Raw genomic sequence first — 24,584 nt, forward strand, 5'->3', positions numbered from 1 at the left:
AATTGTTTATTGAATCTTTTTATAGGGTAGCCAATGAGCTAGTTACACGTGGAGGATTTTACTGTTGCTGACGTGGCGAGTGTTTACTCGACTTTTTTTAGGGAAGCCAATGAACTGGTTACACGTGGAGGATTTAGTTGAACTGTTGCTGTCAAGGTGGAAAATTAAGGGATTATTTTATTTTGGGAAGAAATGGAAAATATATTATATTGGTTTTAACTGTTAACCGGCTGCACTGAGAGAGACCGGGAATTGTCGGTAGCTTAAGGCTTCTGTGGCTGTCGGTGGACTCGATTATTGCAAGCTGTAAGCTGCATAATGACCGCTTCAGCCGGCTTCTCTTGATATTTACGGCTCCGCCCATGTGATTTTTTAAAAATTTAATCGATATGTTTTTAATTTAATCTCTATTTTGAAAGAAATTTCTATTGAGTTTTTTTTATATATTAATTTAATTTAGTTTTCTCATAGTTATTCAATGTAAAGATTCGTTAATGATAAAACTTATGTGAGACAATTTTTAGAATATCGACAAAAATTTAGTGATGAAAAAAAAATGTCAAGTAACAATATTTAATATTTGTACCTAATTCTTAATAAATTTAAAAGAAAAATTATAAAATTTTAATTTACTTAATATTTCTCAAATTTTAAAATTTTAATTTAATTTAAATAAGTTGGGGTGATTCAACTCAAGTTCTACAACTAATTATTTCAAAAGCCGGTGCATCTGGACCTTAAGAAGTAACCATAGAAACGAAGGAACTCACTATTTCTTTATCCATTTCAATTTCTTTTTATTTACTCGATGTTTTTTTTTTTATATATATACTAAGTATGAATACAATTTTGTATTTTGGGTGACTAGAACAAAAAAGAAATCAGGGTCGAGTCTCATTAACACCCTTAACTCATGCAACAAATTTTTTTATTTAAACGATTTGTTTTTTTTTAGTCTTTATATTTTGCCCTATTAAAGTACATTAAAACACAATTTTTGACTTCGATATTTTTAATAAATCTTAAAATTAGTTCTGAAGAGTTAATTTTTAAAGAAAATAGTTAAAATAATAATAATAATAATTTATATGCAATAAAAGACCGTAAATAAATATATTTACTGGAACAACTAACCTACACCAGATATTTTAATAAATTTAACAGTGTAAATTTACTCATTCCCAACCATCAGAGATTTTTCTCTAAAGGAATTATTTAGGATGGCCGACAATCGAGACAATGATATGAGGAGAGAACCCTTAATATGAAGCATAACTCGACATATTAAAATATTAAGATTTTAACCAAAAGATTAAAATATTAGAGGTTTGAATCTCAACTTCATTATGTAATTCGAAAAATAAAGAATAAAACAAGGGAACATGTATTCGCTGTGTGGGAAAGAAAAGGATTGTTAACTTCACTCGTTATGCACATACAAACATGGCAAAACTACAAATCAATGCACGTTTAGAATCGAAACAAAGCTAACGTTCGAGTAATCGAAACACAAAAGAAATCGCTCACCTCTTGATCCATAATCAGCTTTGTAGTGCCCTATAGTACAGAGACCAATTAGCTACCTGTTGAGCCGCAAAACAAGTAAACTCACTCTAAAATGATGTCAGAACAAATACAACTAAATGTATCATAAAAAGTGAAAACTGGCATGGCCATGTGGTACAAACGGCTCAGCCTAGTAAGACTCTAAGAACTAATTCTGAACCTATTTTGCAATTACATGTCATCTAATGGCAACTTTTGTGGCTGCTACTACCATGATAAATCTGTCCCTTTTTTGAGAACAAACAAAATGATGCAACTGGTCTAAGGCTAGTTCTTAAACTTACCTGATGTTTTCATTGTTCTCAATGTCGGTGAGAGTGCTTTCGACCGCCGACATGGGGCTCTCCCTTCTCCCTGGCTCTACTTTGTAAAACTCTCGAGGTAAACGAAATGGCTCCGATCGTGGCCATGGCGTAAAAGGCTTTATATGGAGTCAAAGCCAGGCTACACATATAGGTATAATATCCAGCAGCTAGATAGATGATGTCTAGTCTGATTTCGATCCGTGACAGACCAAAGAAGGAGAATAAATAGGAGTTGAACTCGGGTTTTGAATTACAGACACCGTGGAGGATAACTCCAGTGCAAAGAAAAGAATCCAGCAACCATGGAAAGCTATGATTTGTCCCTATTCTCTGCAACCCCAAAGAATAGGCAATGTGAGAACCGAAGCTATTTTTCTTTCTCCATGTATGATATTCAAATGGACAAGTATTAGTTCTCTTTTTCTAAACGATGTCAAATACAAAACGTGACATGCTAAACATTTTAGACGAAAGCAATGTATTATGAAACAGATTCGGGCAACCATTCTGTTTTCATAATCATACCTGTAACCAAGCGAGCAGTGAAGGTGCAAACATAATTGCTGCGAGAAGATGCAAGATCAATAAGCCATGACAATGATGAAATATCTCCAATTGTGTTTCCCCAAAACTTTTTGAAGAGCCAGGACTGATGGAAAGGTCTTCAATCAACTCCTTCAAGTTCGATTTGTCGGGCAATGGAAGTTTAAATTGTTGAGAATCATTTCCACCAAGTAATTTTTGGCTTCGCACATGGCTGTGAAAGGAAGCTGTCAAAGAACTAATACAAAAACATAGAATAATACTTTGATCTTCTTTAAAATCGTAAGTATTTTAAGGAAAGACTCTTTTCAGACCGGCTGCCAGAACTTGAGATCTTATAGGTTTAGCAGAGCCTACATTTCAAACCCATTTTGTCTGCATTGTTTGCCATTATCTTATCACTTATGAGCGTGTCCAAAGATTCAATTATCAGATAAGTACATGCCAGCAAAGCTTCTATTCAACTACACGTTCTTAACCACTAAGCCTACTTTGTATTTCAACTTGTAACACACGTGAGTTGTGTGTATCATACGAGATTAACAACCTTATCTTAGTCTCGGATGGCCCAATTACTTTTTAATTTGTTAAAAGAAAAACAAAACTTTCAAGAGTCCTAGTTTTCAACATATGATTTTTGGTGGAATCTTGACATTTGTATTTGAAATTCATTTCAGGTTTTATAAAACATAACATTTCTTAGAAATCCCTTTAGGTTTCCCCACAAGAAGACAAAAATAATTATGACAAGGGTAAACTTAAAAGTACCTGGATAGCGCATTGTGGCAACAGAAAGCATGGAAAGCGAGTAGCAAAAACAATCCCATTGCTGGATGAATAAAACATGCCAAGGTAATAGAAGAAAGAGCAGTAGCCAGTAACGGATCGACCAATACCCTTACAACCTAAAATGAGTGAGTTAGATGATAGATCAAATTGGAAATCAACAACTCATAACCTTCCACTACAAAACAGATGTAAGTTAAGTTAATGGACAATAAGGGACAACAAATTCTATGCTACTCAGAATTAGATTCTCCTGTTAAATATGAAAAGCATAAATTTGAAAACAGATCATTTTTCGAATCGTATGGTAGACCAAGTCATGGATCGCAAAGTTTCTTAAGGCAACAGATCTAGGATGCACTTGGGAACACACATGTTAGGATAGTCAAGGTTCATTGCATCAAACAAGCATAGTACTGCTCAATGAGAAATTTTAAAAGCCTAAAATGATTAAGTTTATTTTTAGTTCACAACAACACGTCTAAAGGTATAGTTATTGGACAACTTGAGCGAAGCACACAGCACATCATGACTTGAAATAAAGATGACAAAAAAAAATCGAACCATTTCTGGTCTGTCTAGCAAGATTTTAGTTCTAGTGTACTCTGAATGTAAATGGTTGACTGCATTTATTATCAAAGATAAAATCAAACCTTTGATAATTAAAAATGTGAAAAAAATTTCTAAAACAACTAACCGCTAAAAAGCCGGCATTTCTTTCCCACAATTGCCACCTGCAACATGTCAGTAAATCATTTAGGTATATACTCGCTAGGAAGATAACCAAATAATTTAGGTTGAATCAAACTTATTCTTCGAACAAGAACAGCACAAATAAAATATCTAGGAAAAAAGAAAAAAACTTGAAGTAGAAGAAATATTTTTAAATTGCAAAAACAAAATGCTTTTTCGAGGAGAAATTGCAAATGTAAAATCATACTTGGAATTCCAGTAAACAAATAAACGGCATTCATAACCTCTGAAAAATAACTTGACTACTATTGTCAAATATGAAGGCATACACCCATGATCGATACCACAATAAATAATGCATTATGCAGGTCATGATCTCTGATTATTTAGTACCAATAGTTGTTTAATACACGGACATTCCATTAGCCGCCACCACCCAACCCCCCCCCCCCCCCCCCCAAGGTAGTTTGGTTGAGAAGTTTCTTCCGTCAGAAAATGCTCAACATATCATCTATTCAATTAGATTCCAGTTCTGTGAATTGGACAATGGAGTAACAAACTGACCTTGTCTTGATGAAAACATGCACAACCGCCATCACATAGAATATCAGCTGGGATACCAAAACCACAGTAATGACAGCAGCATTTGCTAACAAATAACAGATCACTGAGACTGTGGTGAAGATAGGCAGAGGAGGTAGTGGTTGAGAAGTTACAAGTGAAAGGAACAAAGATAGTAAAACGGGTACAAAGACGAAATAAAATAATGGGAATGGTATTCTCAAGTTGGATTCTATAGATGTCAGCATTGAAGGTACAGGAAAATCTTGATTCCATGCTTGCGCTTGTCGCATCAATGCAAAAAAAGTAACAACAATACATAAACCAACTATCTGCACGAAAACAATGCACAATGTAAGCTTTTTTAAAATACTTGGAATACATGAGATAACAGCTGAAAATCGAGATTGGCACTCAGTTGTTATTTTTTTAAAATAAACATTAATATTTAATTTTCAAGCCGCTGAAATAAGAGTGGCGTTCAACAGGTAGCAAGTAGCAAAAGATTTGACGAGTCACCACAAAAGCATGTCAGATAGAAAAAAGGAGGGGAAAAACAAATAAATAGTTATGGGATTCAAGAAGTTTAATGATATCTTAGCTAACTTATTACTAATTAATGGAGCAAATGGGAGGGAAACGCATTCAACCGTTGTCTTCCATCTAATACTGTAGAAGTTAAAACTCAAATAAAGAGTATCAATGGGTTTTCCTAAACAAAATAAAATTCAAATTAAAAAATAAAAATTTTGGGTTCCAGTGGCCACCAGTGTAAAATCATGATGAATATATATCCCTAAAATCATCAATGATTTTAATGGCTAAGTGAATTGTATTTGTAACCAAATGTTTAGGGAAAAGGTTCAATTTCTTTTCTTTCTTTTTTTTTTTTTTTTTTTTTTTTTGGAGTACGGGATATGGTTCAGTGTTAAATCTGCTCTAGTGTAGTAATAAATTGAATATATAACAGCATGATGAATGAATCAACGATCTTAACTTCCCGCAATTACACATTTAACAACTCTGAATATCATAATTAGATTTATCAAAAGATTTCAATTCTTTGAGAATGAACTGCTGATTTGAACAGTTAAAACCTTCAGAACACAAGCATAAAATGTTCCAATCAATTTTTGCCATAGTTACCTCACGAGAGTGTAACAATTACAACCTCGTCCAAACTTTAACCAAACACAGATCCATTTGATTCACATAGTTCCAATATTTTTCACGAGTAAACATATAAATAAGAACTTGTCCAATGAAGGAGAGAAGGAAATATCCTAAACCACGAAGCATGAAACATAAAAACAAACAAATAAATGCAGGACTTTTCTTTCACCGGGGAATTATGTAAAACATTTAGTTGGCTCTAGAAATAAGCAAGTATATTTTAGGACACTAATAACTTGTTACCTGTGAATTATATAAAAGCAAAAATCTGCCAGCAGCTGCACTGAGAGAGACAATAACGCTTGGTTTATATGAACAGTGAGGATCTACCTGTAGAGATGAAAAGAGTTAACGAGATCAAAATTCCAGATTATTATTACGTAAGGACGGATAAAAGAAGAATTGAGGAAAATAATTCATACCAACAATAGAACGGTTGTTTTCTCAGATCCTGCACTAGAACTCCAGAGTGCTGGTGAGGAATCAACAAGAATTGTTTCAGTCTGAAGATTCGGGAAAATGTGAAGCCCAGATATATCATCCCAAGCAAGTGCTACTGGTGGAAAACAACGCAATCTACACAGTCCTGGATTATCAAGAAAGTAAAATAGGGTGGATGAATAACTACATGAAAATGTCATTTAAGCTCCATCCCAACTCTCAACAACCGAGAGTTTCTTCAAGTCCATGACGGATTCGAAAGGCACATAAAAATAGTTAGTACTTAGTAGATAAACCAAATGACTCAGAACCTTTAAACATGTTATGCTTTCACTTTATAGCATAATAAAACAAAAGTTCTCAGTAAACTAGAATGGTTCTGATAGCATATTGCAATCTCTAGATATTAGATATTAGGTGACAATATAGATATAATTAATGCTAGAATGGTTCTGATACCAAGTTGTAAGTGTAAATTATCTTGCTTACATTTATTCATTAATATAGCTATAACTAAAGCTAAGATTTACATGGATAATTACGGTCATTCCTTCAACAATAACATTACTGCCAAAGTTTAAACACCCTAAACTTAGTTAGGAAACTTGTGCTCGTCACTGATCACTAATGATGTGAATATGAAGTGTATACCAATGATATTTACACTATTAACACGGAAATTGAGGATTAATAAGAGAACTTTCACATGAATGCCAGTTTCCTCTACTCATTTTCTTTTCATAAAATAGGGAAACTTTTTTTTTCTTTCAAATGGAATGTACAAGCGTAGAGCATACAAAATCCAAATGAGTGATAAAACCTCCTCAAACCTCGGTACAAGACCTCTAATTACAAAAAGTTCTAGAGACCAATGCCCACAAAGAAGCTTTAAACTTCACACAAAGAGGCTTTAAACTTCACCAACTCTCAAACCTCAGCACAAGACCTCTAAACTTCCCTAAAGATTCTATTACTTATCTCAAGCCAGACCCCCAAAAGATAGCAAGGAAACTAGCATGCCACAAAACTTTACCTTTATCACAAAAAGGCGAACCCAAGAGAACCTCGTTAATCATAGCAGAACAGTCCCTTTTCCAAACCAAACATAAGTTAAATGAATCAAAACAATGGCCCAGAGAAGGAGATGCAAATCCTCGCATTGAAGGCTACAAAGAAAACACCAATGTGGGACAACACAAAATAAGAATGTATCTGGACACGATCCATAATGCTGACTCTCCCATATAAAACCTGCCACACAACAAACTAACCTTCCTGGGAATTTTAACCTTCCAGAGAGAGGAGCAAGTAGAGGGGGGATGAGACGAGGTAAGGATCAAAAATGAAGAACAGAAAATCGGTTTCTTACCCCAGAAAGGATGAGTCCCTACCCCCACGAGGCACACACAGACCATAAAGAATAGAAACAAGTCTCGCAACATCTAAGGCCTCTCTATCAGAAAGATGACACATAAAATTCTAAAGAAAATTAAATGTTTGCTTGCTCAGTCGCACATTGGAAGATTAAGTTAACATTTGCATTCAGTTGAGCGTTTCTACATGTATTCATCCCATGCAGTCTCCAGAAACCCAAGAATGTGCCAGCAACATATGCCCTCTCTTCTTATGTTGCTCTCAACTTTCGTTCAGGGTCGGGGTTCTCCAAGGTTATTTGGAAGCTCAAATTCCTGAGACGTGGAAACAGGTGGGGAGGGAAATTCTCTTCGAACCATCAAAGATTTTTACACTTCATGAATGGCTCAAACTGCATCCAGTAAAAGACTAAACTTTGTTATAAAAAACTGGACTGAATTTGCAGGTGGCCTAAAGAGGGTAGGAGGATTTGGAAGAGGAAAAAGAAGCCTAACAAATCCAAATACTATAAACTTTTAGGTTACCTTTATCATCAGAGAAAACTCCATCTTATTATTTATCCCACTTGAATATTCATCAAAGTCCCCACAGGCAAGGAAAAGGAAGAATAAGAAGTTGCACTATATAACTTATTGTAATAAGAAAATGAAGGAAGAAATCCACGTTGAGAATATAAATTTATCTATCGCAAGTTACATCATAGATAGCAAAGATACATAAAAAGAATATTACATAATATATACAAGAAAGCATTGAACTTACTATTGTTTTCAATACCACCAACTTCATCATCTGGAAGTCCAGAATTCTTAATCCCACAGCCTGTGGTTTCAAGTTGCAAGGTAACTGGAAGAAGTCCTAAGCTAATGGGGAATGATAAGTTCAGCACCAGAGAATGATTCTCCTTCATAAATATGTCCTACACAACAATTAATTTTAAAATAGTCCAGTCATCAAGTTGATACTAAGTGAGACACTAAAGCGAAAATTTTGGAGCACTTAAAGAAAGCATCTTCATGAGGTATTTACATCATTATAGTAATTGGAAAGAAGCATTGACCAAGGTGAGATTTCCACCATCCCTGCATCAGGATTAAAGAATTGTCCAACTGCCATGGAAATTGCAGGTGGAGGTCTGCCTGAAACAGTCTGAGCATCAAATGGTTACAACACATGCGAACTAATTCTTACATATTGCTAATTTTTCTTTTTAAATAACTAACTTTATAAAAAGAAAAGTAGAATGCACACGCTATAAAATTATTCAAAGAAGAAACCAACTTTTTAGATTGTAATCATTGAACCTAAATCTATAAGAAAGAAAAGAGAAATCAAGCAAAAAAAAAGACACTTCAGAAACTTTTTGTAGCAGAGAAGGAAAATCTCAATGGCTATTCTTTATTCACATATACATATACATACATACATGCATACATACATATATATATGTATATATAGATACATACATACATATATATAAGTAGCCTATTCTGTTTATGGAAGTAGAAAAGAAAAATCTAAATGACAATGAGTGAAGATCAATACCGGTCGAGGCGCAACTGAAATTGTAAGAAATTTGAAGCCACGCATATCCTCAGGTCCCAACATAAGTACAGCAGAAGGAGGCGCTTGCTCAGTCTGACTTCCAGGTTCAATCTAATGAGCATAGCACAGATCAGTGGAAGAGTAAAATCCTAAACCTTCATGTCTGGTCCACGAGCAGAAAGATGTCACAGAAAGAGAAGGATCCACGTTATAAATAAAACTAGTACCTGTCTCGGTGCTGGTCCTGAAGGAATTTGCACCATCTTTGAGGTCACTTCAAAAACCCTTTCACTCAAAGATAAGCCAGCAGACTTCCCCTTTTCGGGCCAAAGATGAAGCCTGACCCCAGAACATGGTAACAGGTTCGTTACAAATATAAAGTGGCTTTTGCCGTTTGACCCCTACAGAGAACAAAAAAATTAAAATCTGAGCCCAGGAAATAATGTAAAAGGAAGAAATAAATACCGTCAAACTAATGGGAGGAAAGATTACCAAAACAATGTCAACAAAGTTAACGAAGTTAGTTAAACAACATCCCAATGCTTCATCTTGTATGGGTTTCGTAACTAATACAATACCTTATGGGACTGACCTTATATCAAGAAATACATTAGATCATGCAATAAATGAAATAATTAACACATCGAGTCCAAATTCTCAAGATTGCAGTTATAATTATTACTGAAGCTAACCAGTTTCTCCAAGTCCAACCACCGCCTGCGACCATCCATGGCTAGAACAGAGACAGTACTCGTTTGAATATATAGGTCCCTCTCTAACCCATCATCATTCCAATGAATGTTTTTGGGACAAGCATACGGAGATAGAACTGCAGATCCTGCAATATACCATTATGGCTATAATTCTTCTAAATACAGAGGTTGAATTACACAACTTTTTTCGTATATGGACACTTCAAAGAAAAGCTAATGAGTTTAATTCAAAATTGATCCTGCTTCTGTCTTCTAATTTATCAACACAGACCCTATGCAAGTGAACAAAGAGTTTACATAGAAAAGACCAAGAAAAAACCTCTTGCATGCAAAAAAAAAATATAGAGAGAGAATGCTCAGCTGGTAAAATTCATGAAAATAAAGGAAACTGATCTTGTTTTCTTTTTCCCAACCACTATATTGATAAATGCAATAACTAACAATTTGGTCCATCCATCGGAATAGTGTTTTTTCTTTTTTTGGGATAGGAAACAGAAAAGAACGTAATAAGAGAGAATAACTAATAACTTCAATGTGCATACACAAAAACAACCAACAACTTCAATGTGCATACACAAAAACAATATAACAAACTACCAGATGCATTTTCCACTTTTTTAGCAGAAAAGTGGGCAAATTGTTGAGAACTGTGTGATTGGGTCCTCCAATTGAAACTCTGGGGTATTCCACTATGCAGCATTCTAGTCAATATAGAGAGTCTTTCTCGAGGGGCCAAATACGGTTGGCCTGTAGTGGAGTCCACCAAACTAAGAAGGCTGTGTGACACCTAGACAAGAAAGAAAATTTTCAAAACAATCTAAGGACAGCTTATTCTTTCAAACTTGAAGAGAATTATACCTGTACAACTAATTGATTACACCACAAAATTGCCAGATGTTCCATTGATAACCACACATTTTTAACACCTGTACTGCTGATCATAAAGCCATGTGTAGGAGGAACAATCCCATCCAAGGATTCTAATTTTGACCTTACCTATAGACAAGGATAGAACTATCAACAGGAAAAATAATAAATGAACCAGAAAGATAATACCCTTAAAACAAACCTTGAAAAATATTTTTTTTTTTAGGTAAGAAACTGCACTTTCATCGAGAATAATGAAAGAATACAAGGACATACAAAAACAAGCCCCAACAAAAATGGGAACCTTGATAAAGATTTTCAATTATTCAGACTGGCATAAAAAGACAGGTCCTTATAACTTACAAAACAATTTTGCAAACATGCACAAGAAGAGTTCTAAGAAATTAATTAAATCCCAAAAATCCATCCATCCTCTAAAATTACATCCTCCCCAACCAAAAGATTACTTCAATGTCATGTTTTTTTTTTCTTTTTTTCTTTTTAGAAAAAACTATATGAATAATTGCAAAAAGAACTTGAAGTGACACGTCACAAAGATGCGTGACTTTTGGCTAGATCTACCCATGTCCTTTCATTTCACTCCATAAAAATTTCTGCAAGGATTTTTATTTCTTTAGTATGACATGAAGCGATACCAAAGTGAGTGAGGTGAGGGAATGTTGAATGGGATGCATGTTCATTGTGGAAGATGAGCAATCCTAAGGTGGGGGAAGAAATAGAGATTCTTAAGTTTGAATAATTGAAACATAAACTACATAAAATTTGACGAAAATGAATCAACCAAAGGAATATATTTTGGCATTTATTGGTCGCAGATTCTTTTCAACCACTAAATATATTAAGGCCACAAGCCTTCATCAGAGTCGAAAGTTAGATGATACAAACATACAGTCGATGTATTCAAGCCAACTATGCATATGAGAAAACTATTATCCTTTCAATAGAACCTAAAAGGTCAAATTCTACTTTAATCAAGAAAAAGGTCCCACGTTGCACTAATTGGCAAAGAAGAAATACTGCAAATGTACCTGGTAATCATGATAACCCCCAGAAATTGAAACTACCACAACATGTGAAAGTAGAGGATCAGATGCAAAATATCCACTTCGAGTAATTTGAACCTCATAGCCCTTCCTCCATTCCTCATTTACACGAGTGAAGTACCGACCCAAAGATGGCTGCAGGGCTAGAGGAGGAGATCTGTAACATGTAAGACAAGATGAAGCACGAAATTAACAAACCAAAAATGTTCTCAGTATCATGTAACTCACTGGTGAGGGCTAGAAAGTGTAAGAACTGTTTCAACGGCTGATTTTCTAAGTCTAGGATGCACGACTGCAGCTCTAGCAACAAACCCACCAATAGAATGGCCAACCAATATCACACTTCTAGGCAAACTTCCAGAGTCAGCAGCACCTTCTTTTGCTCGGGCATTAAAAGATTCTTTATATTGATCTAATATCTGCACAAACAAGTTAAATTGATAATCAAGTGGAGAAATTTAATAAAAGATTCTTTGGAGGACAAACCCACACCATGAAACCATTACATTCAAAATGTAGAAATAGACTGGACAAAAGAAAATGATTTGCATTATTCTTGCACGAAGAAAGAGATCGGAATGGGAAATATCAGGAAACTAAATTAAAAAATAAAGAATTATTATGGCTTCTTTTTACATTGGATCCTGTAGAGATGTTAATACGTTCTATTTGAGACTATCAGCCACTTCTTACATTATTCCAAAAGTTCCATTACCCTTTTCCAATTAAAATTCTGAAATGGATAGAGAAGCCTGAAAAAAAAAAAAACCATATTCCTTCCTTCCATATCACAGATCCATATTCCCCCCCCCCCCCCCCCCCCCCCCCCCCCACTTTGGTGGAAAAGTGGAAAATAAAATATCTTGAAAATGATGTAATCTATAAGACAAACTAGATTACAAAAATTTGAGAGCAATACCCTGTGGATGGCGTGTACTACATATTCTGCATGTTCTTCAAGTATCCCTCCATCCATTGCAGAATGTTCACCTTCAAGATCCACTACAAACCAATCCAGCCTACGCGTGTAGTGGTCTGGCAACTGAAGGCCAGCCAAACTAGTGCCTGCCTCACCCTCCACCCTATCTATGTTAGCCTCCTGATAAAAACTCTGCTCGAGAGGGCCTCCTTGATAAGCCCTATCGGATTCTGCCGCCAAGGATCGCACCTGTAATCAGGAAATTTTACAAAAAAAAGCATAACTACTATTTACAGATTAGAAAGTAAAATTTACGATTAGTTTCAGACTTTCAATAAAAAAACATAAGGGAACATGTGGTAAGGGAATCTATATATGAAGCAGAAACAGGAAAGGAAGAAGAAGACCTTGCCTGCTTGTAGCTACCTCCATTTCCTGGAATGAAAAGGACTGGAACACCATTAAGTTTCTTAAGATGCTCCTTGAAATCAATCTTTTTCCATCCTTCGTGATACAAATGCAACCCATATTTTTCTGACGATAAGCCCACCGGTGAAGAAATTGGAATATATGTTGGATACATGTACGTCATAATACAACCATTAGAAATTGGTTTTAGAATTCCATATATAGCAGCAAGACTGATCCATACTGTCGCAACTATAAGAACAGCAATTCTGATTTTGGCTCTAAGGTCTTGCATCATTGGGTCAGACTACCAAGTCCTCGTTTAGCTCTCTCTACAAAACTCCCATAAATATCGGTTTCAAATCCTACACAAAACACCACAATATCCATAATCCAACTCGAAATCCACCCTTTCCCGAACACGAAGCTCCCATAAATTCTCGCAAGGCACGCTACTTCTCTTCTAGATAAAATGCAAAAAGTATTCAATGTATTTTCTTGTTCAGAGAACATGAAAAATCAGAACCAGACACTTGGATTTAGATCCACTTCGGCATAAACATGAAGCATTAAGAGTAGTAGCAGTAGTACCAGAGTAAATGAACTCTCTATAGTTATTCAATCCGACGGAAAACCGCGACACAAAAACATCCAGAGAAACAGCAACACAAGCAATCAAATAACAAAATCTCAACCATCAGATGCATTAGACTTGCAACTCTTCGAGACTAAACAACAAAAAAGGAAATCTACAAAAATGAACAAAATCAATCTACGAACAACTCGTTGAGAATTCATAGAAAATCGTGCTAATTACACATTCAAATCCATCAACGAACAAATCACCAAATAGAATCAAGATGAACTAAAATCATTAACCAAAAACTTAGGAAATTGATCTGGTGGAAACACGAGGATTGCAAACCGCAAGAGCATTAGAAGAAGCCAAAGGAGCTGAGAGAACGAAAGCTTACCCGATCCGTGAAGCGCGAAGGAAATGGCGGGAGCAGAAGAGAGAACTGATCAGATCTCTGAATGAATCAGAGCTTTTCTTCTTCTTTTTTTCAATTATTCCCTTTTCGAAACCCAAAAAGAAAATGTGAAGAATTCTTTTAAAGAGAAGAGCTTATTATAAACGGAAATATGGAATAATGGTAGATAGACAGAGGGATTTGACCAAATTTTGACTCCTGAACGACCGTTGTGTTTGGAAATTCAGGTGTTCAACTGACGTGGCTAGTTTTTACTGGTTGGTGAAACTTCATTTGCGGGAATTTTATCACCGCCCTTGGATGCCCCGCCCTTGATTAGGATTTCATTGTCGGGGAAAATAAACAATTTTTTTTTTCTTTTTTCTGGAAGCATATTTAAATATTAGATTTTCAATTTAAATAATTTTTCAAAATGTATCTTATAGTATTTTTATATCTTACAAAACTAAATATTAGGATGAATATAAATTATTATTATTTAATTTATGATTTTTTTTTTTTTTTTTTATAAATTTTGAATAATTGCTATTTTATATGTATTATAGTACAATTAAATTGATTTTATAACCTAAAATACATTATTTATTGAAGAATATAATATTTCAAATTATAAATTTATTAGATTAAACTAATTCATTGGATGGACTAGTGACATTATTTTATTTTCTAGATTTTGTCATTTTAATTTATTTTAAAGTCGTTAAATTACTAAAACATATATGAAAGCAAGATATATCACGGTACGAATTATTACGTGACATTTTATAAATTAATCCTCTCAAAAGTCCCTAATGTAATAATTTTATTTCCACCATTTCTCGAAAGGAAATCGTGCAAAAAAATTCCATACAGTGATACACTACACCTGACTCGTAGGTTTACAGAACATAGTTCAACTAGCATAAGCTATATCAATTTGACAAGCAAATAAAAATTTTGGATCTCCGAACACATCCCGTACCGTGCTACTGCTGAGATACTTGATGCTTACCAAAAGAGGGGACAATTATATGGGGATAGAATTTCTTTTCTTGAAACTTCAGCTGTTAGAAAAAAGCTCTTTTAAGGTTTTACAATTATATGGGGATAGAATTTGAGAATTATTAGTCCTTAAGAGTTTCAGAAGTAGGAGTTTCGGCTTTCCTTTCAAGTACAAGAAGGCTGGAATGCCAACCGACATCTATTATTGAATTTACCTGACTCAATAATACCCCATTTTTTAAACGTCTAGTGCCAAAGTCACTGAATGAATACGTCATCAATCCCTAAAACAGACTATGTAATGTACTTTATCTATTGGGTTACAGGTAGGCATTTTACCAGAGGTTTCTATTGAATCAATCTACCATTCGCCAAGATTTCGTAATCCGCTGACGAACTTATTCCTTCCAATTCAATGGGCATTCCGATGAAATATTCCGATGAAATAAAAACAAAACTTGTATTGTGAAAATACACACTAAGTATCACCTATCATGCACGGCTATAAAACGTATGTCACAATTGTAACGCTTAATTTATCTTTTTTTTATTTTTTATTTTCTCTTAGAGATGAAAATTAATATTTTTAAGGGATTATTTTGGTGATTGAAGGGGTTGCCCATCAAATCTTTAAATATCTGAAATAATAATAAAATTAGGCATCATTATTTATCTTAATCATCAATTTATATCACAAGTCAATCTAAACTTTATTCAATTGGTCAAGAAATGGATCATAACATATATGTCAAATCTTCAAAATTTTCACTATCAATTATTGAACTATATATTAAAATTTTAAACGACAAACATTGCTTTGATTTCCAACCTGATTAAGCAACTTATTGATTAAGTGGCATATATTCAAGTTGTAGTTATTTCATAATTAAAAAAAAAATACATAATTAAACATTGTCTTGATATCATCAAATATCCGCGTCATAATCATTAGTCGTGTGAATGACAAGAAGAATTTGAACTAATTTCTGTATAGACACATTCGACTATTCATAAAAATATCAACAATTGTGGCAGTTAGCGAAATGAAAGCTACCCATTTTTTCGTTCCTTACCCTTCGAGTCGATATCAATAATATGTACATACCATAACTTACATAGTCATACCAGCTATACAGTCTGGTTTGCATTAGCAGTGTCCCCATCACTTCTCTTGTTGGTTGTTGTGTTCTTTAGTATCTGTATAGAGCAATTAGCTGATGTATTAATGGGTTCTTCGAAATTATTACAAAGTCAAAGATTATCCAGTACAATGATTCAGACAAAGACGGAAGATGTTCAACAGAAGTGCTGAACAGTGAGAATGTGGTTCAATTTCATCACGCATATCAACAAGTAGTTGAAATCAATCGATAAACAATAAAGTTTGAGGCTTAGACAAATATAATACTACGACACTTCGATCACTTTTAGTACATCTTCGAGGCGACATGGCTAAGTTTATGTATTCTCCTCCCCATCACTTCTCGCTGTTCCCCGAAGGGGGTAGACACGAGGCGGTGTGCCAGCAAGGACACTGAGCCCCAAAGGGGGTAGATTTGGGGGCGGTCCCACATCGATTGGAGGAAGGAAAGAGTGCCAGCGAGGAAGCTGGGCCCCGAAGGGAGTGGATTGTGATGTCCCACATTGGTTGGAGAGGAGAACAAACCACCATTTATAAGAGTGTTTAAAGCTTTGAGGGGAAGCGGTGTGCTAGTAAGGATACTGGGCCCCAAGGGGGGTGGATTTGGGAGCCGTCCCATATCAATTGGAGGAAGGAAAGAGTGTCAGCGAGGATGCTGGGCCCCGAAGGGGATGGATTGCGATGTGCTACATTGGTTGGGGAGGAGAACAAACCACCATTATAAGGGTGTTTAGGAAAGAGTGTCAGCGAGGATGCTGGGCCCCGAAGGGGGTGGATTGTGATGTCCTACATTGGTTGGGGAGGTAAGGGTGTTTAGGAAAGAGTGTCAGCGAGGATGCTGGGCCCCGAAGGGAGTGGATTGTGATGTCCTACATTGGTTGGGGAGGTAAGGGTGTTTAGGAAAGAGTGTCAGCGAGGATGCTGGGCCCCGAAGGGGATGGATTGCGATGTCCTACATTGGTTGGGGAGGAGAACAAACCACCATTTATAAGGGTGTTTAGGAAAGAGTGTCAGCGAGGATGCTGGGCCCCGAAGGGGATGGATTGTGATGTCCTACATTGGTTGGAGAGGTAAGGGTGTTTAGGAAAGAGTGTCAGCGAGGATGCTGGGCCTCGAAGGGGGTGGATTGTGATGTCCTACATTGGTTGGGGAGGAGAACAAACCACCATTTATGAAGGTGTTTAAAGCCTTGAGACGAAGCCCGAAAGGGAAAACCCAAAGAGGACAATATCTGCTAGCGGTGGATTTAGGTCCTTACAATTTAAGGAATGACTCTACACCATGTTAGGAATCACGACTCTTCACAATGGTATGATATTGTCCACTTTGGACATAAGTTCTCATGACTTAGTTTTGGACTTTCCGAGAGGCCTCATACCAATGGAGATATATTCTTTACTTATAAACTCGTGATCATCCCTAAATTAGTCAAGGTGGGACTCCCTACCAACGATCCTCAACAACTTGTGAGTGCAAGATATTAATTAATGAATCTATGACCCCAGTGGTTTATTTCCCATTCTTTCAAGATACCCTTAAGTTCGAAATTCAAACATTTAAACAAAATGATCCATACCGTTAAGAATGGATAAGGGATTCCTAAACAATAAATCCTCAGCTGGTTAGAATGCTAAGGATCCATACGTATAATTAATAATGATCTCAAATAATATACAAAAAACTAAGTGTTTCATGAGATAATGCTCAAATACTTCCCTGTTGTGCCATGGCCCCTACAAACCTACCAAAATAAATTAACCAAATAATGCAAACCAACCAAAATAAATTAACCAAATAATTATACCACGAACAGATACTATTTGGGGTTCAGATGACGGCAAACGCCTATCTATAGTGTTAGGTGCTTACCGACCCCATCTAAGAATGGATCCAAAAATCTCGATGGAACTTGACTGAGAAGGAAAAGGATAAAAGATTCTACTCTTTATAGTTGAGAATAAGAAAATTAAATCAACAATAAAGGGAAAGTGCAATAAATGCATATAATAAAGGCCTGTAATAAATATGATAATTATGGTAAACAATGCTAAATATTCTTAACAATAGTCATGCTTGTTCAACAATATCTATCGTTTAAGTCGATAGTACATGACATCTTGGTATATTTGATCTCCTCATGTTGTATAAAATAAATGTTAGATTAATTGATCAGAAATAGACCATTTATAATCAGTAAAGGTGTAATAGACTATAATGTTCAAGCAAGTTTAATTGATACTTGAATTTAAAAATGTCTACCTCATTGAGTATTGAATATTATGTTTTGTTTCAACAAAATGAATATTGAAAGATGAGTAATAGACTAGCAAATTCTAAGAAAATGTCCAAAATATTATGGAAGAAAATCAATACTTCCAGATAAAACAGTGATGAATTTGATCAAACCTATTGGCAATTCAATAATTTAACCAACCAGAAATAAATGAATATGAAAATGAGAAACGATAACCATAAATATGTGAAAGGAAAGGAAACGTAATTAACATGCAATGTTTAAAAACAAGAAAATGGAAGCGAGGGGGGTTGGTTGACGTACGTGTCTAAGCATCTGATTCTCATTTTGTAACGTGGACAGATTCTCTTCAAGCTCGGAGTTCCTTTTCAACAAGTTTGCTGCTCGAATTTCCAAGTCGCCCAAATACGCCTTTTTCCTCTCCCTTGCTTGCTGTGCTGAAACTCTGTTTCTTAACAATCTTTACGAGAGAGAGAGAGAGAGAGAGAGAGATAAAGTGTGTCACAAAAATGAGATGCTGCACTCCCTCCACATACGATACGAGTGAAGAAATTGGCAGTAATACGCTACTTTGGTCCCCATTCTAGACCTAGAAACCTTACCTCTTAAGCCTTTTACTTTCTTTGTCAGCGGAGCTTCGTCCTCTGCTCCTTACGCCATCTGATGCAGGGGCTTTACCAGACGCTGAAGTGCCGCCGGCAGCAGAGGCAGAGTTGCCGCAGATCTGCGGCACTCTGCTTGTCTCCTCCTCATCACTTCCCACTCCTATATCTTCGGTAAAGAAACAAATCATAACGTAAATCCCTCAAAGAAACAAAAACAGGATGCGATTCCTGGAAATTAAGATTAATTAATTATATACGGTCCTACATCAACAAAATTTCAAAAGCTCGAATCAACAAGGAGAAACTATCAAACTGGTACGGATTCAGGTTAGAATAATTTATTTCATTCCGATACAGATTCACTGGCAATTTCACCGTACAAATAGGACAGGAAAACAAACAATGATCAAATAAAATCATTCACAGCCAAGCCAGGTGCCTGATTTCTCAAAAAAAACTCGTCTCCATCAACCAAAAGAACAAAACAAAACTACAGAAGACGTCCAATAGCACTTCACGTACAATCTTTCCACGAGAAATCGTAAAGACAAACTAAAATCGAACCTTCTTTAACATCAAGTAGAAACGCGGAACTCGACGATCTTTCGCTGCTCGATCGCGTACGACCGGCGGAGGCGACGGCGGCGGTTCGTTCCTGCATTGCGCCGGCGAAATCAACACCGTAAGAAGTTGATGTGCATGAGTGAAGACGGGACAATGACGTTGCTTAAAAAGAAAAGGAAAACTAAAAAAGAGCGGGATACGTTCGGTAACAGTGCCTTCATAGGACAGCAAGTTGCTTTGGGTTGAATCCGGCCGTTGATTTTGTCTTAAATCTGACGGTCAATAAAGAATCAACGTGGAGGGAGATGAGCTTTACAAAGTGAGATCAATCAAAGGTTGTAAAAGAGGAAGCGTGGAGGATGTTGGAGCCGTGAGATTTGATACAATTTTGAGATATGCAGATCCGTATGTCAGCATCAAAAAATGCTGGTTAAAATTTCGTTACAGCTATTTATTTATAAATTACAGTAATTAAAATATAATATATTTCGGTAATTAAATCAGCTTTACAAACTTGTTTTTAATTATTAAAAAATTATTGGAGATAAACAAGTTATATTTATTTCTCCCAGTTATTTTGATCTTTCCACTTTGTTCTCTCCCCAGGATAATGGAGCACGAGGTTCGACTCCTTTCTCTGATATGACTAAGTTTAAGGCATGACTCTAATGGTTATAGAGCTTTCAAATATCCCCTTGACTCCTTTCTCTGACATGGCTAAGTTTAGGACTCCTGACTCCTTTCTCTGACATGGGCTAAGTTTAGGGCATGACTCTAATACGACATGGACTCCGCTCCTAACTCCTTTCTCTGACATTGGCTAAGTTTAGGGCAGGACTCTAATACCACATGACTAAGTTTAGGGCATGACTCTAATACAATCATGACTCTCCACAGGCTAAGTTTAGGACTTCTTTCCCTGACATGGCTATGACTCTAATACCACAGGCTAAGTTTAGGACTTGACTCTAATACCACAGGCTAAGTTTAGGACTTCTTTCCCTGACATGGCTATGACTCTAATACCATGTTATGAATCACGACTCTCCACAGGCTAAGCTTTAGGACTTCTTTCGACATGGCTAAGTTTAGGGCATGACTCTAATACAAGGCTAAGTTTAGTAGGACTTCTTTCGACATGGCTAAGTTTAGGGCATGTCTCTAATACTAGGTTATGAATCACGACTCTAAACAATGGTATAATATTGTCTACTTTGAGCTTCCCCAAAAGGTCTCATTTTCAATAGTATTTCTCACTTATAAACTCATAATCTTCTACCAAATTAACCCATGTGGGAGATTATATTCCCGTCCCCACCCTGCTTAATATTAATATAAATATTTATATTCATATTAAAAAATAAAAAAGTTAATTTTGAAGCTCTAATTTTAATATTTAAAATAAAGACTCATAGATTTTTTAATTTAGTTTAATGTTAAAATTTGAATTTTTAAAAATTATAATGATAGAATATTTATTTATTTATTCATATATATATATACTTTTTTTTTTCTTATGAAATATATTAATTCATTAGGATTTTTTTAACCAATATTATATTAAAAAATGAAAATTCTTAAATAATTATTTTTTCAAAGAGAGAAAAATTACATGCGAGAACCCGATTCTCCCAAAAATAAATAGAGAATTTCGCGAGGATAGAGACGGGGAATGATTCCCATGTCCTTGCCCCGTGGGCATCTCTACTTTTAACTTCAACTTCCGTTTTCATCTCAAAATTTGAATCTCAACAAAGTGAGTCACTTACTTAAAAAATGACTATTAAACGAATCCTTCTTTATTTATAAACTGATCTGATGCAATAAATAAACATTTCCTTTATAACTAAGCTGCCTACAATCCTCAGCTCCAACACAAAACAAATGGCCTTGCAACACCAAATCCCCCTTCATTCCAGCCGTTTCCCGAACAAATTTAAAAAGCCCCATTGCTCTATCAAGCTGCCTCACCCCATTCCAAACAATCCTCTCCTCATCACAGCTCAAGATCCTCCCCATGAACACCAAATACTTCTCCTTCTCAGCAGCCTTCAACAACCCACCACAAAGGTCCACTTCTACATCCCTAAAATGCCCAAAAAGATAGTAAAGTAAGAGAGTGAACAAGCACCTGGATGAGTGGCCCAGCGTCTTTGAAAGCTTCTTCTGCACCAGGCTTTCTTGATGCTTTGCTTCCTTGAATCCAATGCTCTTATCGGTTAGCACGTCTCGGATCTGTGTAAGCCCCTCCTTCATAACCTCTAGCTTTGTCACATATTGATGCAAACCCTTTTCGTCTTTCAGCGTGCCGATTAGATCGGTGAACATCTCGAGCATGTCTTCCCATTTTGGTGATGTCGATGAATCGACGTTGCGTTGCAATGGAGCTGGCCGCATCCATGAAGTGATGTGAGCATTTGAATTGGTGGCATCATTCAAGAAGTTTAGGCAACTTGAAACTATTTGCTGCCCCATTTTGATCCCTTCGTTGGGTGAGTGATGAGCCCGTGGATCCAGCTCCATTTTTAACTCTTTCAGCACATGATCCAATGCACCAGTCCAAATGTGATGTTGTGTAGCCTGTTAAAGAGAATATATATAAAAGATCGAAACATATAATCTATCTGTTTAACCTTATACGTTAGTAGTGATTTATCTCAACCCCGATAAGTCAGAGAGACCACGTATCAAAAATTTAATATCCTACAGGTTACTTATACAACTATACGATCATATAGTTATTCCATAAGAATAGTTAAGGTGTGTGTAAACTGACTCATTGGTCTAATGGAGCCGAGGATTTTGAGGTTAAGGATTCATGTCTCGTAATGGCCACTTACCTAGGATAAAATCTACGTTGGTCTAACGAAGCCGAAGATTTTGAGGTTAAGGATTCATGTCTCGTAATGGCCACTTACCTAGGATAAAATCTACGTTGGTCTAATGAAGCCGAAGATTTTGAGGTTAAGGATTCATGACTCGTAATGACCACTTACCTAGGATAAAATCTACGTTGGTCTAACGAAGCCGAAGATTTTGAGGTTAAGGATTCATGTCTTGTAATGGACACTTACCTACGATAAAATCCTAGTTGGTCTAACGGAGCCGAAGATTTTGAGGTTAAGGATTCATGTCTCATAATGACCTAGGATAAAATCTAGGTTGGTCTAACGAAGCTGGAGATTTTGAGGTTAAGGATTCATGTCTCGTAATGGACACTTACCTACGATAAAATCCTAGTTGGTCTAGCGGAGCCGAAGATTTTGAGGTTAAGGATTCATGTCTCATAATGACCACTTACCTAGGATAAAATCTACGTTGGTCTAACGAAGCCGAAGATTTTGAGGTTAAGGATTCATGTCTTGTAATGGACACTTACCTACGATAAAATCCAAGTTGGTCTAACGGAGCCGAAGATTTTGAGGTTAAGGATTCATGACTCGTAATGACCACTTACCTAGGATAAAATCTACATTGGTCTAACGAAGCCGAAGATTTTGAGGTTAAGGATTCATGTCTCGTAATGGCCACTTACCTACGATAAAATCCTAGTGTTTCTTAACAATCCTATATCGAGGTATTGTGGATGTTACATGAATTTCTTTTTTCTTTGAGTTCAACGGCATGTGAGGGTGGGGATTCGAATAATTGACCTATTAGTTGTGGACATATCCCTTAACCAATTGGGTTATGCTCGAGTGGACAGTTGTTCCATGAAATTAATGGAACCAACTAGCAAGCAAACACCAATGGACATCAGCTGTTCATGCATTTAGCTTTATAAATCAAATTAATACTCAAAGCTCACATAAGAGGAAACTATAAAGCATATATATATATATATACAAAAGACTAAGTATTTCCTGTTTAAACAAACCTGTGGGCATATGGTGTGGCGCACAAGCTTCCTTTGTTGGGCAGACACGTTGAGGAAGTTGCTGACCTTGGTGAGTGAATCAACAACCATTGGCTCTCTTTCGCTTGAGTTTCTGAAACATGTCTGAGGCTGCCAATTTGTAGCAGTCGATGCAGCCATTTCCGTTACTCTCCTCTGAACCGATGGAGAACCAATGAAGACTCTTACAAGGGACTTAAAAATACGCATTCTCTGTTCAATTCGCTCGTCCAAAATGGTTGAATCGTCGTTAACATTAACAAGTCGCCCATCGATCAAATCCACATTCTTCAATGAGCAGCTCAATTTTTTAATCTTCGGAAATGCCTTCTCGTACCAATCGGCTGGCAGCCGCTCATGATCGTCGAAGGAGTCCTCTGTGCAGTGATATAGCATCGGATTTGAATACAACGCAGCGCATCTCGTTATGTTGAGATGAATTACGCGACAGACGAACATCAACCTCTGAGAATGCTTATACGCCATAATCATGCCTCCAAAATCACTTCGTGAAGTTAATCCCTTGAAAAATTCCGAGAAGTAGCTTCACATATTTTCGTTGGTTCAACATCGAACAGCGGAGTGGCTATGCCATAGCCTGGAACTTCACTGCGGCATTTCGTCGAACAGGTAGAGGGCATACATTACAGAAATGAAAACCGCCAATCCAGATAGTTGGAATCCTTGTCTAACCAGAATGAAATCGAAGATCAGCTTACCGGAACAAAGAGATTGAGAACATTAAAGCGAATCGACAAATTTCGGCCGTCGGGCAAAGATCGCTCACCGCTTCTTAAACCGAAGAGAACCAATACCTTTTGTTTGGGACTTCGACTTTGCGTTCCCACTGATTTTAAGTTTCTCACAAATCTCTATTCCATATTCATAGATTCAATTGGATTGAGATATTTTTAAAATATTAGGTTATGTTTACATTTTAAACAGTTTCAAAATTATTTTTAAAAGCCGTTTGAAAATAAATAATAAATAAAATAATAGTTAACAAACATATCAATATAAAAAATTAAAAAAAAAATTAGATAGAAATTTTCAATTAATAAACTATATCATTTGAATTATCTGATAAATTATATTAATAGCACTCCATTTTTACTTATTACATATCGTCCTCACAATTTACTTAGGAAAACTTTTCACTGGAATCTATCATATACATACTCTATAACAATACAA

General features: G+C 36.0%; 3 protein-coding genes across 13 annotated transcripts; all 3 read right to left on the reverse strand.

Annotated features, from left to right (window-relative positions):
* Positions 1–1,320: 1,320 nt before the first annotated feature.
* On the reverse strand, positions 1,321–14,090 carry LOC111788087 (uncharacterized). Of its 9 annotated transcripts, none has more exons than XM_087121233.1 (20): positions 13,933–14,089; positions 12,963–13,421; positions 12,551–12,799; positions 11,860–12,050; positions 11,617–11,788; positions 10,559–10,696; positions 10,298–10,487; positions 9,680–9,825; positions 9,215–9,388; positions 8,988–9,098; positions 8,472–8,591; positions 8,205–8,361; positions 6,050–6,213; positions 5,871–5,957; positions 4,458–4,786; positions 3,898–3,934; positions 3,183–3,319; positions 2,397–2,628; positions 1,851–2,201; positions 1,321–1,557 (listed from the first exon to the last, which is right to left on the reverse strand). In XM_087121233.1, the coding sequence occupies exons 2-19, from the start codon at positions 13,254–13,256 to the stop codon at positions 1,869–1,871; spliced, it is 3,261 nt and encodes a 1,086-aa protein (XP_086977359.1). In that variant the 5' UTR covers positions 13,257–13,421; positions 13,933–14,089; the 3' UTR covers positions 1,321–1,557; positions 1,851–1,868. The 9 variants fall into 9 exon arrangements, with proteins under 9 accessions (XP_086977359.1, XP_023524030.2, XP_086977358.1 ...); XM_023668262.2 differs by having other exon boundaries at positions 1,321–1,583; XM_087121232.1 differs by having other exon boundaries at positions 1,321–1,613.
* A 1,802-nt stretch (positions 14,091–15,892) lies between these two features.
* Positions 15,893–19,699, reverse strand: LOC111788311 (transcription factor HY5). 3 transcript variants are annotated; one of them, XM_023668638.2, is made up of 4 exons: positions 19,496–19,699; positions 18,929–19,091; positions 18,630–18,786; positions 15,893–16,128 (listed from the first exon to the last, which is right to left on the reverse strand). In XM_023668638.2, the coding sequence occupies exons 1-4, from the start codon at positions 19,590–19,592 to the stop codon at positions 16,060–16,062; spliced, it is 486 nt and encodes a 161-aa protein (XP_023524406.2). In that variant the 5' UTR covers positions 19,593–19,699; the 3' UTR covers positions 15,893–16,059. The 3 variants fall into 3 exon arrangements, with proteins under 3 accessions (XP_023524406.2, XP_023524405.2, XP_086977070.1); XM_023668637.2 differs by having other exon boundaries at positions 18,929–19,097; positions 19,496–19,695; XM_087120944.1 differs by having other exon boundaries at positions 18,929–19,159; positions 19,496–19,687.
* A 1,579-nt stretch (positions 19,700–21,278) lies between these two features.
* On the reverse strand, positions 21,279–24,286 carry LOC111788189 (exosome complex exonuclease). Its single transcript, XM_087121090.1, has 3 exons — positions 24,110–24,286; positions 23,373–23,999; positions 21,279–22,075 (listed from the first exon to the last, which is right to left on the reverse strand). Exons 2-3 carry the CDS (start codon positions 23,880–23,882, stop codon positions 21,299–21,301), a joined length of 1,287 nt encoding a protein of 428 aa, XP_086977216.1. The 5' UTR covers positions 23,883–23,999; positions 24,110–24,286; the 3' UTR covers positions 21,279–21,298.
* Positions 24,287–24,584: the final 298 nt, after the last annotated feature.

Source organism: Cucurbita pepo, chromosome 2, assembly GCF_057944985.1.
Source record: "Cucurbita pepo subsp. pepo isolate OVF chromosome 2, ASM5794498v1, whole genome shotgun sequence".
NCBI lineage: Eukaryota > Viridiplantae > Streptophyta > Magnoliopsida > Cucurbitales > Cucurbitaceae > Cucurbita > Cucurbita pepo.